The following is a 15,219-nucleotide window of genomic DNA, read 5'->3' as shown; positions in this document are numbered from 1 at the left end:
CCGGGCTGGAACCCCGGGGCCACACAGTACCTGGGAGGGCCGGACCCCTCCCGTAACCGCGGGATTGGCGGAGAGAACATTGCCTGTGGCTGAGAAAGGCTGTCGGGAGCCCCTGGCCCCACAGACCACCACCAAGACCCCTGATGGCAAAATCCCACCCAGGAGGGTGCCTGGTGCCGGAGGGGGCGGGGGGGAACCCTCTCGGAGAATGCCGGAGCGACAGCAGAAGCCAGGGCTCAGGGGCCGCATTGAGGGGGGAAGCGGGGGGGAGGGGAGGTCGGTCCCTATGGGGTGCCAGTGACCCCGCCCCACCCCTGGCCTCTCCACCCTACCCACCCACCTCGCCTTCCCAGGAGGCCGGCCCTGTCCTCCGCCGGCCTGGGCTGTGGTCTAGGAGCGGTGGGAGGGGCGGGCAGGACATGTGCACGCAGGGGCGGATCACCCATTGCTCTGGGGCTGGCCGGCCCACACAGCCCCAGATCCCTGGTCGGGTGACGTGAGGTCAGACCGTCATGCCTGGCCAAGTCCCCCTAGATGTGGCTACAACGCCCGCCCCTCGTGGACAGCCAGCGGAGGCGAGTGTCCAATGGCAGCCCTAGGTGGAGCCCCCCCAGGCGTGCCCTCAGTCCATACTCCTGGCCACCCCTGAGCCCTCCATTTCCGGTCTCCTGTGTGTGTCTCTGCCCTCAGCTCTTAGCCAGGTCTGCCGTCTCTAGTGGGTTGAATGGTGCCCCCCCAAAACTCTTGTCACCTGGAACCTCAAAATGTGACCTTATTTGGAAATAGGGTCTTTGCAGATGTAACTAAGATAAGGAGACGAGATCGCCCTGGGCCCTAAATCCAGTAAGAGTGTCCTCGTGAGAGAAAAGAAAGGGACAGAGAGAGGCATATGAAAACGGAGCACGACTGGAGTGGACACCGCCACAAGCCAAGGACACCAAGGACCGCCAGAGCCACCGCGAGAGAACGGTAAGAGGCAAGGAAGGGCTCTCTCCTGCAGGTTCCAGAGGGAGGGCAGTCCTGCCCACATGCTGACTCGGGACTTCTGGGCTCCGGAACTGCAAGAATTCGTTTCCAAGGGACTAATGTGTGCCCCTTACCCCCAGGCCATCACCGGCTCCTCAGACGGGGAGCTTGTGCTCAGCGTGAGGCCTCCTGTCTCAGGGCTGGTGGGAAGCGGGTGGGGGCAAGCTGGACTCATGCTTTTGGGGGCTGGTGGTCTGTCTGATGGGCCGAGCTCAGGACCCACTCAGGCTGGAAAGAGGGGCGCCCGTTGGCCGGGGCTGAGCTTCCGGATCACACAGTAGGGAATGCACGGGAGCAGAAGCATTAACAAGGATGAAGCGGGAAAACTGGGGCAGCGTGTGGGTGTCGGCAAGTAGCCACAAGCTCCGGATTCCTGCTGGGGGACACACAAGCACAGGATCACGGGCCCCGGGGAGGACACGCTTCCGCCCAGGCGGAGGACTCACCCCACTGTACACTCCTCTGTCCTCGCCAGCCCCACCAGAAGTGGTGGGTTCTGCTTCTGGTGCTTGGGCTCTCCAAGAAGGGCCTTCCTTCTGCTTCCAGATGTCGGGGGGGCTGCTATGTCCCCCCCCCCCCCCCCCCCCCCGCCGCTCACTAAAGGTACTGAAGGAAACCTCTGCACCTTCTCCTCTCTGAGGCTGCAGATGGCTTCAGGCACGGGGGAGGCAAGGGCCACCTTCAGCAGCGATCAGAGAGGGGGGGAGCCTTGCTCTCTGCCCAGCTGTGACCAGAGCTGGGGCCCCCTTGGGCAACTGCCAGACATGGAGGAAAGAGGAATGAAGGGTTTATCTAGGTTTCTTCAGCAGGAGCCCTGAGCAGCCCACATGCCCCTAAGTACCCTGAACAACTGCCAGGAGTGCTACGAGGGTCTCGATGAGGACCCGACGAGGGCACCCCGAGAACTCTTTGGCAGCGGGCACACTGACCAGAGGGCCCTCCCTACTGAGCACTGATATCAGGTCAGCCAAAGGCACGGCGTGTCACAAGCTGCCCGGACACCAGGCACTCCCTCGCCCAAGAAGCACAGGCCCTCTTCCTGGGTCACCATTCTGGGACAACCTTACGGTGGACGGCAGTGGCCCTTGGGCTTGGAAAGGAAAGGAGGGACATGTGGCTTGGAGCCCTGTGGGGTGGAGCGTGGGCGGGGGAGAGAAACACTTCCAGAAACTAGGTCAGACCAAAGAGAGCTTCCCTCCAGCCAAGGGCACAGAGTCCAACAGACTCCTAAGGCCACAGGGTGTCTACGCACAAGACGGGCACATTTGTGTGCCGGGGTGAAGGTCTGTGGGCGGGGCCCGGCGAGAATAATCTGGGGGAGCCCCATCTGAAGGGCAGGCGCAGGAGGGAAGTGGGGAGGGTTACCTGGACAGGTGGAAGAGGGCTCAGCGCACATGAGAGTCAGGCAGATTCTCTTAGGGGCAGGACCCGGGGGCTGGGTCACTCAACGGTGCTGGGTGCAGGGGGGACCAGGTGCTCCCCACACCCAAGCGGGCACGCTGCCCTCACCACTCAGTACAGCTGCTGGCAAGGGGGCCAGATCTCCCCCAGCCACAGCCACCCCCACCCCCCATTCTTCCATTTCTGGGGGACCCTGGGGCAGGAGGGTATTTTTCCCGAGCCGAAGGCTCATAGGAGGGAGGGGGCCAAATTCCGGAGGTTAGAGTGGTGCGGCCGGGAAGGCCTGGGGCTCCAGCGACAGAACGCGTCGGAACCCCTCCGGAGCTGCCTCTGACCCATGGGTGGAGGGGCTCACCGTCGTCCCCATCTGCCCAGCACCGCTCCCCCACCGACGCCTGGCCAGGCGACCACTGTCTCATTTAGCTCTGCAGCCACAGAGGCAAGGCCCCCACCTGGCACACTCAGCTTGGGGTGATCAGGCAGATCCCAGCAGGTGTCTGCTCCCCAACACACCCCTATCTTCGCCGCTGGTGGGTCCTCTGGAGGCAGGTCCTGACTCACTGCGCCTGCCTAATCCCGCAATAGCTGGAAAAGCGATCAGGCGGGGCAGGTGAGACCATGGCCAGCCCCAGTGTAAGAGCAGGGCGCCCCCCTCGTTACAGCCCCACTGGTAAGAGCAGCAAAGACTCGGGCCCACAGGTGAACCCTCATCCTGGCGAGCCTGGGTAGCAGAGGTGGGCTCCAGGGTGTGCAATCCAGAGATGTGCTCCATGGAGCCAGGCGAAGGAGAGGGTGCGGGGCAGCCCCCCAGGCCCCGCGCCCACCTTGTCTCGGATGCCCTGCCGCATGGCCTCGCGTTCCGCCTCCATCTTGGCGTACTTGGCTTTGCGCTCCTCCTCCTCCTGCCGCAGGGCTTCCTGGCGCTCCTCCTCCTTCTTGGCCGCATCGGGGTCCTTCTCCTCGTCACCCCCGAGCATCTTCCCCATGTCCTTTGTGGCCCCTGGGGACAGAAAGCCGGTGAGTCCGGCCAGCGAGGGTCCAGGCCCGCCCCACCCCCCTCCGCTGGTTCCGGAGCCCTCCCCGCCGTCAGGGGCAGCTTGGCCTGCGTGAGTGTCGGGCGGAGGTCAGGGCTGGCAGGAAGTGTGGACGTGCGCCCGCGGTGCTGGCGTGTGTGTGCACGTGCGCTTGCAGCCGCGGATGCGTGTGTGTGTGCGCGTGTGCGCGCACGCGCGGGGGTGTGTGCGTGTGTGTGCGCGCGCGCGGCTGTGTGCGTGTACACACGTGTGCTTGCAGCTGAGGATGTGTGCGCGTGTGTGGTTGAGGCTGCGGATGTGTGTGTGCTTGCATCTGCAGAAGTGTGTGCGTTTGCGCGCGTGTGCTTGCAGCTGCGGATGTGTGTGTGTACTTTGTGTGTGTGTGTGCACGCGCGGGTGTGTGTGCGTGTGTGTGTGTGCTTGCAGCTGAGGATGTGTGTGTATGGCGTGTGCGCGTGCCCGCGTGGGCCCGGGAGCCCCTGGCGTGTATCTCCTCTGGCTCTCGTGTCCAACAAGCTCAGCCTTCCGAAGGTGCTGGAAGGAGTGGCTGAATGCAGGAGCACGGGGGCTCGGGGGTTCGGTGTCTGCAGAGGCTCCCAGCAGGGGCTGAGGGCGGCGGGCAGAGCGGCTGGGGACCGTGTGCCGTAGCACCAAGGCCCTAATTTCTCTGCTGCACCAGCCACCACTTTTCTCATGAGCTCCTGATTCACAGGCGACAACAAAACACCTTCCCGGACGCCCTCCGTGACTCGGCCCATAGGACAGAGATGCGTAATTACAGCCTCAGAGCTCGGCTGGCACCGCAGTGGGCCCTGGCGCCCCGTGGCTGCTGGGAGCGGAGCGGCCCCCCTCTCAGGCACCGTCGGCGGGGCTGGTGGGCGCCGATCTCAGCCTGGGGCGGTCAGCCCGTGGGGGCGCCCCCGCACGGCCAGTGGGAGCGAGGCAGCCGTTCCCGTCACCCCTGCAGGCTTCCTGGGAACTGGCCGCATCCATAACGGGTCCACCTACCCCAGGGCTCCCCGGTGCCTGCCATCCACCTCCTGTGACCCTGAGCGAGGGCCAGTGACTGCCCAGCCCCACTCCCACCCTTCCGTCGGCCTCGCCGGCACCGGCCCCTGAGGGTCTTGCCTCTGTCCTCTGGTCCCGTGATGAGCCCTCACAAGCACGGCCCAGGGCTAGCCGAGTCCACGCCTTGGGAACGAACAGTGAGGTGGACAGCCAGGTGGAGATACACAAGAACCCCTCAGGTAAGTTTGTGAAGGTGGGCGCTGACACGACTGCCCTTCTCCAGAAGGGCCCCCGTCCCCACACTGGCATTGAGGCCCAGCTCCGTACTGCCCCCTTCTCTCCACACGCAGTGACTCCATGTTCTGATCCTCTCTTTCCATGTCCTTGTATTACCACACTCACGTGATACTGCACAGGTCCGTGTAGTACTGAACCTGGAGAGAGTCCCCTCCCTGCAGACATCTGTGCCATATGCTGCTTTTGCCTGTTACTCGGGAGTGATACCCCCCCCCGCCCCCGCCCCACCCGGTGAGCAGAGGAAGAAGTTTGGAAGGCCACCAGCTGTTGGTGGCAATAGGACAACTCTTTGAGTGTTCTGGGCCAAAAACTAGATGTTTGTCAGGCTGGGCCACGCCTACACCGTGGGCCTTCTTAGCTGCTGGAAACTACCACAGGGTCTCGGGGGATGGACAGGCTAAGGGCAACTTGCCACCATGTCACTGTGGGGACAGGGAGTCCTCCTGTACCAGGCATTTTGACACGGATCCAGACTAACAGAAAACTAAAACCTCAGGGTCAGTTTTCAGGCACATCTGCAGAATTCTGTAAAGCATATTTGAAGCCAGTGTTTCAAGGGAAAGCAGGTCATAGAGTCTAGTCACTGACTCTTCCAATAGTTGCCCAGATGACGAAGCAGATCCTCTGTGCCTCCTGGCGCTGCCGCTACCTCTGGCGGGGTGGGGGGGGGGGCAGGAACAAACTCCCACAATCCAGGGAGCAGCTGCAACTTCCCCCACCTCTTTGGCCTGTTGGCCAACCAGAGCATCAATGTACATCTCCCCCCTTGAACAAGCTAATTCACACTAAAGTGAGAGTGACCAGCTGCTTTTTCTCCCTCCTAGGAAGGACTGATGTCTTAAAGCAGAACTGGTAAACCTCTCCTGGGAGGGGTGAGGGCTGCGGGGGCGCCCTTACTTGGCGCCCTCTAAACCCACTTCTCCAACACATCACATGGGCTATAGGCCTAGTGATCAAATATGCATTTATTGGGCACCAGCTGTGTGCTGAGCTCTGCTACACCAGGTGTGGGCCTGGGAGGGGAGGCTTGCCTAGGACCCTTCTGGCTCTGAGTTTCATGGGCTCCCCAGGGTCCCTGGCGTTCTTGTCTTGCCTCTAGTTGAGCTCTGGGTGGGTCCATTTGGCCAGAGGGTTAGGGAAAGCCAAAGGAGGAGCTAGTCCCTCAGTCGGAAGGCTGGCCCTGGGAGGCTGGATGGCCTCTCCTAGACCAGGGTAAGGGGACCAGAGGTCACTGCAGCGGTGTGGATTCGTGCCACACCGGCTGGCTGCGAAGCCACTCACTGTCTGAATGGGACCACCCTTTGGGACATCCACGGTGCCATGTGGCAAGGACCACTGGCCCCCCACCCTCCCCTGCACGGCCTCCACTGCTGCGCAAACACACTTCCGGAAGCCCCACCTGGCCGGGAATTCGAAGGGCAGCCGGCGCCACGGCAGAAACAGTGGGAAGCTTGTTCCTGGCACAGAAACCCAACATGCCATTTGCTGTCCTGGCGCAGAAGCCGGGGCGGCCAGGCTAGCTCGGCCAGGGAGTGGCTGCCGGCGGTGACGCCTAGGGGGTCCCTGCTCCAGAGCCACCAGCCACATTTACAGATGAGGAGACCGGCACGGGGCACTTCCACCCCACGCTCAGGGTCCAAAGTCTCTGACTGCGGAAGGTGGGTGGTATCTGAGGCTGGGGGTCCCGCAGCCAGGGTCCCACGCTGGCCCCCAGGGGCATCAGCCTGGGACAGGGGGTGGAGTCTACCCCATCTTTTCCGTCACTCTTCTCTGAGCCTGAGTTTCCCAGGTGAGAAGTGAAAAACCAGTGCCTGGGGTTGAGGGACGCAGACCCAGCTCAGGACGAGGTGGGGGCATCTTTCCACTCAGGAGTGGGTCCTGTACTTGGCGGTGGGGGGGGGGGGGTGGTGGCATGCAGAAATCCAACAACAGCCAGAGAGGGCCACTCACTGAGGTTCACAGAACGCCAGTGATGAGAAAGCATGTGCAGGGGGTCTGCATGCCCACCCAGCCGGTGGGAGCTGCCAGGCCCTGCCCGGGCCCCTACCTGCCCCAGCTCTGCCCACTCCCTGTGCCCACAGCCCCACCCGCCAGATCCTCCTCCCTCGATGCCCCTGCCAACATAATAGCACTCCCCTCAACTCTCAGAAGTTCTCTCTGCAGGCCTGCGGAGGCAGGGGCGGAGTTACAGGCTCTGACGTTCCTACCTCAGGGCCTTTGCACTTGCTGCCCTTCCTTGAGCTCGTTTTCCAGAACTTTGTCCACTACTCCTGACCCAGTATCTTCCCAGGCAGCCTTTCCCGGGGCTCCTCGCATACACTAGTCACCCCTGTAGTCAGAGCCCTACTAAGCGTTCACTACCATGGGGGGTTCACCATGAACACTACCATGGGGGGCTCATTTATGGTACCTTATACGTAATTGAAAGTATGCATATTTAAATAGTACAGAAGCCAGTCAACATGTTGATTTTTGAAACTTCATTTTGAAATAGTTTCCGATTTACAGAAGTCATGCAGGTGCTACAAAGGGCTCCTGCACATACCTGACCAGATCCTTCTAATGTCAACCATAACACCTTCGTCAAAACCATTATAACGACACAGGTACGACACTGTGAAGTGGACCACAGACTTTGTTTGAATGTCACCACTTTTTCCACTACTGTCCCTTTCCGGTTCCAGGATCCGATCCAGGATTCTGTGTTATATTTGGATGGAAGTCAGTTTTTAAAAAGAGAAAAGTGTTTTTTAACTTGAAGTAACTCTATAGGAAAAATTACAAAATTTAATGAAAAACTAAAAGATATCTAAACAAATAAAGACACTCGTCACATTCATGGCTGGGGAGACTCCGTAACTCAGCACTCAGTTCTCCCCAAAGTGAGTTATGGACGGGTGCGATCTCGATCACACCCCCAAGAGTCAGAAAGGAAATTCTGTGAAGTTTGACAAGCTAAGAGTTTTGCATACAAAGAGCTAAAAGTCCCCTAATGGTCAGGACAGAAAGCTGAGGGAAGAGCCAGGAAGAAGACAGGACCCAGCAGACAGCAGCCTGGCTGTGGTGCAGGGGAGGAACGCAGAAAAAAAGGGATCGGAGGGGAGAGCCCATCCGCAGACCCACAAACACACAGACACGGGACGGGGACACCGGTGACAGAGGAAGGGCCTCAGAACCCTGGAGAAAGAACCAGACTTCCCTAAATGGGGCTGGGATAACTGAGATTTTGGTGGGGAAGCAGGACACTGGACTCCTGTGTGACAGCACAGATTCTTGTCGATTATAGATCTGAACATGAACCCAAAATGAAAACGGGAAAGAGAAGACACCCTCCTCAGCCAGGTGCCACTAGCTGAAATGATAGTTTACTTGCTTTTTTCTGGTCAGTCTCGGCCGATAGAAAGTGAGCTCTATGACAGCAGGGACTGGCCAGCTCGCGGCTGTGCCCCCACCACCTAGAACGGTATCTGGCACGTAGTAGGTGGTCAACAAATACCTGGCAAATAACGAACCTAAAAATTTTTTAAATATGTATCATGCACTCAGCCACAAATAAAGTCTTAACGAACCCTTCGGCTAATGTCATAGTCCGGGATGAAATACTGCTCCATAACAAAGCTGCCAGGACAACTCAAGAGGGAAGGACAGCCCTCTGCCAAGCGGCACCGAAACCATTGGTATCCCCACGCCAACAAATGCGCCACTTTCTTCCCTCGCCTCACTCCTTACACAAAGCTCAATCACAGACCCAACTGTAAAAGCTAAAATTCTAGAACTACCAGAAGTAAACGTCAGAGAACAACCTCTGTGAGCCTGACTTACACGAAGTTCTCACATAAGTGAGGCTTGAACCTTAGAAGAGTAGCCGGGCTTCGTTCATCAGCATCCAGGACGGAGCTGCCCCAGGTCCCGCTGCGCCCCGCCCTGCAGGCCGCAGTGACAGGTGGGGCAGGGGGCTCCCTGCAAGGAGTTCTGCTGAATTTCATAAGAAAATACACATACCAAGTTCTGCTGGTGACGTGGCCACACACCTAAAGGACTCGTGACATCCAGGGAAAATGTGGTCGAACGGCTACATGAGATACTCACAGATACTCATCAATCGCCGATCCATAACTGTGCGTGATGTGGATCGTCCTTCCGACGGAAACTGCAACAGTTCTTTCTTCTTTCTTTCGTTGGGGTTTGGACCAATCAGGATTCACACGGCTGTAGTACAACCGTCAGGGAAGAGCTGCCCCACGGGCCGGAGGGAAAAACGCACCCTCACCGTGAGTCCCAGAAACGCCTGGGGAGCTTCGGACAGTGCAAAGGTCATCAGGTCGGAGCCGTTTTAAACGTGACAATGGCCACTGAAGGGGCGGGGGGGGGGGAGCGGGGTGGTCACAGCAGTGGGCAACCTGACACTCTCCAGCACGTTTGGTCTCGAGTCCCCCCGACTTTCAACCCCGCACCCTATCCCTCCACAACAGTCCCATTAAAACAAACGCTCAGCCAGGTGCAGACAAGAGTATCCCAGACGCCTTGTTTGGAAAGCCAGCAGAGAAAAGCCCTCTGTATGAACATACCCATGTTTTCCGATTATCCACAGACAGAAGAAAGGATCAGCGGGTTACAAACCAGGCTCACACCAAACCTAAACCCGGAACAAAATAGCACGAGTCCTTTTCAAACTCATGGAATGTTGGCAAAATGTATCAAATGTTGCTCTACATCACGATGAGACCCCGCTTTACAGCCGTGACTATTACAAAATAATAATAGTTTAAAAAGACAAAAAACAGAAAGCAAGCCTTGGCGAGGGTGCGGGGAAACCGGGAGCCTGCGTGCTGTCCGTGGGAACGTAAAACAGTACAGCCACTGAGGAAACAGTGTGGAGGTTCCTGAAAAAATCAGAGCGTCCCCCTGTGACCCAGGAAGGGTTCCCCTAGGTAGATGCCCCAAAGGACTGGAGACGGCAGTGTTCACAATAACCGACAGGTGGAAACAGCCCAAATGTCCCCCAGCGGATGGCTGGACAAACAATGTGGTCCATCCACACAATGGAATATTACTCAGTCTGAAACAAGAATGAAATTCTGACACCTGCCACCACACAGATGACCCCTGAAAATGTCACACTGGGTGAAATACCCCAGACAAAGAAGAACCAATTCAGCAGGGTTCCACTTATATGAGATCCTCCAAATGGCAAAGTCATAGAGACAGAAGGTGGATGGTGAGGGCCAGAGCCGGGGGAGGGGGGGAGTCACTGAGCAATGACGACAGAGTGTCAGTTTGGGACGACGAGGTGGAAGGGGCGGTGGTGCCACGACACTGTGACTGTCCCCAACGCCACTGAGCCCCCAGCAAAACATGGGCAAAATGGCACACGTTACACTATTGATATTCATCACAAAAAAAGAGAAGCATACAATTGAAGTTTAGTTATTGATTTATTCTGAGAGAGAGAGAGAATGCACAGGGGTGGGGCAGAGAGAGAGAGAGCAGGGGAGGGCAGAGAGAGAGCAGGGGAGGGGCAGAGAGAGCAGGGGAAGGGCAGAGAAAGAGAGCAGGGAAGGGGCAGAGAGAGAGAGCAGGGGAGGGCAGAGAGAGAGCAGGGGAGGGCAGAGAGAGCAGGGGAGGGCAGAGAGAGAAAAAGAGAGCAGGGGAGGGGCAGAGAGAGAGAGCAGGGAAGGGGCAGAGAGAGCAGGGGAGGGCAGAGAGAGCAGGGGAGGGCAGAGAGAGAAAAAGAGAGCAGGGGAGGGGCAGAGAGAGAGCAGGGGAAGGGCAGAGAGAGTAGGGGAGGGGCAGAGAGAGCAGGGGAGAGCAGAGAGAGAAAAAGAGAGCAGGGGAGGGGCAGAGAAAGAGAGCAGGGAAGGGGCAGAGAGAGAGAGAGCAGGGGAGGGCACAGAGAGCAGGGGAGGGCAGAGAGAGCAGGGGAGAGCAGAGAGAGAAAAAGAGAGCAGGGGAGGGGCAGAGAAAGAGAGCAGGGAAGGGGCAGAGAGAGAGAGCAGGAGAGGGCAGAGAGAGAGCAGGGGAGGGCAGAGAGAGCAGGGGAGAGCAGAGAGAGAAAAAGAGAGCAGGGGAGGGGCAGAGAAAGAGAGCAGGGAAGGGGCAGAGAGAGAGAGCAGGAGAGGGCAGAGAGAGAGCAGGGGAGGGCAGAGAGAGCAGGGGAGAGCAGAGAGAGAAAAAGAGAGCAGGGGAGGGGCAGAGAAAGAGAGAGAGCAGGGGAGGAGCAGAGAAAGGCAGCAGGGGAGGGGCAGAAAGAGAGCAGGGGAGGGGCAGAGAGAGTAGGGGAGGGGCAGAGAAAGAGAAAGAGCAGGAGAGGGGCAGAGAGAGAGCAGGGGAGGGGCAGAGAGAGAGCAGGGAAGGGGCAGAGAAAGAGAGAGAGCAGGGGAGGGTCAGAGAGAAAGCAGGGGAAGGGCAGAGAGAGCAGGGGAGGGGCAGAGAAAGAGAGCAGGGAAGGGGCAGAGAGAGAGAGAGCAAGGGAGGGCAGAGAGAGAGCAGGGGAGGGCAGAGAGAGCAGGGGAGAGCAGAGAGAGAAAAAGAGAGCAGGGGAGGGGCAGAGAGAGAGCAGGGGAGGGGCAGAAAGAGAGCAGGGGAAGGGCAGAGAGAGAGCAGGGGAGGGGCAGAGAGAGCAGGGCAGGGGCAGAGAAAGAGAGAGAGCAGGAGAGGGGCAGAGAGAGCAGGGCAGGGGCAGAGAGAGCAGGGGAGGGGCAGAGAAAGAGAGAGAGCAGGAGAGGGGCAGAGAGAGCAGGGGAGGGGCAGAGAGAGCAGGGGAGGGGCAGAGAGAGCAGGGGAGGGGCAGAGAGAGCAGGGGAGGGGCAGAGAAAGAGAGAGAGCAGGAGAGGGGCAGAGAGAGCAGAGGAGGGCAGAGAGAGAGCAGGGGAGGGCAGAGAGAGAAAAGGAGAGCAGGGGAGGGGCAGAGAGAGCAGGGGAGGGGCAGAGAAAGAGAGAGAGCAGGAGAGGGGCAGAGAGAGCAGGGGAGGGCACAGAGAGCAGGGGAGGGCAGAGAGAGCAGGGGAGAGCAGAGAGAGAAAAAGAGAGCAGGGGAGGGGCAGAGAAAGAGAGCAGGGAAGGGGCAGAGAGAGAGAGCAGGAGAGGGCAGAGAGAGAGCAGGGGAGGGCAGAGAGAGAGCAGGGGAGGGCAGAGAGAGCAGGGGAGGGCAGAGAGAGAAAAAGAGAGCAGGGGAGGGGCAGAAAGAGAGCAGGGGAAGGGCAGAGAGAGCAGGGGAGGGGCAGAGAGAGAGAGAGAGCAGGAGAGGGGCAGAGAGAGAGCAGGGGAGGGGCAGAGAGAGAAAAGGAGAGCAGGGGAGGGGCAGAGAGAGAGCAGGGGAGGGCAGAGAGAGAGCAGGGGAGGGGCAGAGAAAGAGAGAGCAGGGGAGGAGCAGAGAGAGCAGGGGAGGGGCAGAGAGAGCAGGGGAAGGGCAGAGAAAGAGAGCAGGGAAGGGGCAGAGAGAGAGAGCAGGAGAGGGCAGAGAGAGAGCAGGGGAGGGCAGAGAGAGAGCAGGGGAGGGGCAGAGAGAGAGAGAGAGCAGGAGAGGGGCAGAGAGAGCAGGGGAGGGCAGAGAGAGAGCAGGGGAGGGGCAGAGAGAGCAGGGCAGGGGCAGAGAAAGAGAGAGAGCAGGAGAGGGGCAGAGAGAGCAGGGGAGGGGCAGAGAGAGCAGGGGAGGGGCAGAGAAAGAGAGAGAGCAGGAGAGGGGCAGAGAGAGCAGGGGAGGGGCAGAGAGAGCAGGGGAGGGGCAGAGAGAGAGAGAGAGCAGGAGAGGGGCAGAGAGAGCAGAGGAGGGCAGAGAGAGAGCAGGGGAGGGCAGAGAGAGAAAAGGAGAGCAGAGGAGGGGCAGAGAGAGCAGAGGAGGGCAGAGAGAGAGCAGGGGAGGGCAGAGAGAGAAAAGGAGAGCAGAGGAGGGGCAGAGAGAGCAGGGAAGGGGAGCGAGAGAGAGGAGAGACAAAGAGAATCCCGAGCAGACTCCATGCTGCCAGCACAGAGCCCGACGTGGGGCTCGGTCCCATGACCCTGGGCTCGTGACCCGAACGGAAACCAAGAGGCAGATGCTCAACTGACTGAGCCACCCAGGCGCCCGAGGAGTACAAATTTAAAACGACTGGAACCTTACGGCTGAGAAAACAGCCGTCAAGCTGCAGAGACAGCCTCACTGCAACAGCAAAGCAGGAGTAAGGCCGCGTCTCCGACAGCCTCCTGGAAGCGGACAGCCTGATGAACAGTGACACCAGGAACGCGCGCCCCACCCCCCGGGCCGCCGTGCACGCGAAACCTAACGACAAATGCGCTAGAAGCTCTGGGCAAAACCACGACTGTGCGTGTCTGGGGCCTGGAGCCAGGAGGCCCGAGCGCACCCCAACCCCAGGGGCAGCCGGTGCCGCCGACCCCGGACCGCGCCCGCATCGGCCGGAACGCACACAGAGAATCGCACGGCGGCTTCGCGTCTCCGGAGGAAGAACCAGGGAAAGCAGAAGGCCGGGGTGGGCACAGCCAGCAGCAAAGAGAGTGCGTGAGGAAGACGACACGGGTCAGGCTGGCGGCTCAGGGGCCGACCTTGACATACGGCAGGTAGGGCCGCTCGGGGCCAGAAGATAGCAAGAAAGCACCAAGATGACAAAATTAGGGAAAACGAGGGGGAAATGGCGCCGCGGATCGAAAGGACACGAAAACGATCAAATAATATTTCGCGCAGCGTATTCTGATACGTCTGTAAACGTGAATGAGGCAGATTTTCTGAAGAATGTTGTCAAAAACTGAGAACTGTGTCTAGGAATTCACAGATGGAGTCTTTCAAACATCCAAGAAACAGATAATCCCAACGATATTTAAAATGTTCTTGGAAAGGAGAAAAAGGAAGGAAATTCCCCAGGTTATTTTTTGTGAACCCTGCATAAGAACGGTGCCAAAATCTGGCACCGGGAGCGAGCGGTGGGCCAGCTCCCACGTGACAGTGTGAAATGCCAAACCAGAGACAGGAAGGGAAGCTGGCGTTTCTCACGGAATTTGTTCGCAGGGGGGCCATCTTGGGGAAGCCAAGACGGTTCCACGTTGCGAGAACACCCTGCTGCCACCGCGCGCAGGCCGTAGCGAGCACGGCTGCGAGGCTCCGGCAATGGCCTGCCTCCTCTCCTACAGGAGGCCCAGAGCCGCCGTGCCCCTCCTCCTCCCCCGCAGCCAGGGGCCCCTCTCGCTCTCCTCCAGCCGGAGGTCCCCGCGGCTGCGGAGACGCCTGCCCCGCCTGTCCGCTGCCACCTGCCCCCCGCCCGCCGCCGTCCCGGCTCCAACCGAGACCTAGGTTCTGGTCCGCGTGCACGACCGCTGCAGACAGGTGTCCTCGTATCACAACCTGTTTTTAAAACGGTCGTGGAGCCAGTCGGCATCGCAGAAGTCATGCAGTTGGACAGCTGTGCACGTCCCTGGAACCATCACCATGACCGAGGTGACGGACACGTCGGTTCCCCCAAGGTTTCCAGGCGGCCCTGCGCAACTCCTCCCACGAAACCGGCCCAGACGACCGCTGACCTCCTCTCCGTCCTCAGAGACCAGGGCGTGTTCCCTAGAACTCCGGATAAGTGCCATCACACCACAGGCCGGAAACGGGGAGGCGGGTCCGTTTCCATCCACTGCGCCTGACACTTTGACGCCACCGTGCGTATCAACAGCTCCTCGAATTGGCCCGTGACACAGATGCACGTGATCAGTCTCTCCCCTCGCCTGCCCGTGCCCCGTGCACATCCGGGGTGTTTCCAGTTTGGGTCTTTGGTGAACAAGTTGCTCCGAATGGGCGTGGACGTGGGCCTTCAGCTCTCTCGGGCAGATCCCAGCAGGGATTGCCGATCGTATGGTACATTTAGGGTTCATTTCTTTTGTTTCAACGTTTATTTATTTTGGGGACAGAGAGAGACAGAGCATGAACGGGGGAGGGGCAGAGAGAGAGGGAGACACAGAATCGGAAACAGGCTCCAGGCTCCGAGCCATCAGCCCAGAGCCCGACGCGGGGCTCGGACTCACGGACCGCGAGATCGTGACCTGGCTGAAGTCGGACGCTTAACCGACTGCGCCACCCAGGCGCCCCTTTAGGGTTCATTTCTGAAGAAACGCCAAACTCTTTTCCAAAGTGCTTGCACCACAGTAAAGTCCAGCAGCGCTGAGCAAGGGCCTGCGTTTCTCTGTGCCCTTGTCCACATCTGCTGTTGTCGTTGAGATTCCAGCCGTCCAGGTGGCCGTCAAGGGCTATCAGCTCATGGCTAACGGTGTTCAGCAGATTTTTATGTGCCTAATAGCTATTTTTATATCTTCTTTGGTGGAACACCTATTCAGATTCTTTGCACACTTTCAAAAACAAACTTATGTTAGATTTACAGAAAGACGTTGGAGGAAGACAGCACAGAGAGTTCTCACATACCCGCACCCAGTGTCCCCTGTTAACACGTTACATTAATGTGATAGATTCATCACAATTAACAAG

At 59.1% G+C, this 15,219-nt stretch overlaps 1 protein-coding gene across 3 annotated transcripts in view; it reads right to left on the bottom strand.

Moving 5' to 3' along the window:
- CPLX1 (complexin 1) overlaps positions 1-15,219 on the bottom strand; it is a 43,249-nt gene that overhangs the window by 11,125 nt on the left and 16,905 nt on the right. For all 3 annotated transcript variants that reach the window (XM_045474895.1, XM_045474894.1, XM_045474893.1), the window contains one exon: positions 3,252-3,427. In XM_045474895.1, coding sequence (XP_045330851.1) covers positions 3,252-3,427 — 176 coding nt within the window. The remainder of the gene's footprint in view (positions 1-3,251; positions 3,428-15,219) is intronic.

The sequence above is a fragment of the Leopardus geoffroyi genome, chromosome B1 (assembly GCF_018350155.1).
Source record: "Leopardus geoffroyi isolate Oge1 chromosome B1, O.geoffroyi_Oge1_pat1.0, whole genome shotgun sequence".
Lineage (NCBI taxonomy): Eukaryota > Metazoa > Chordata > Mammalia > Carnivora > Felidae > Leopardus > Leopardus geoffroyi.
This window is presented reverse-complemented; position numbering and strand designations above follow the sequence as displayed.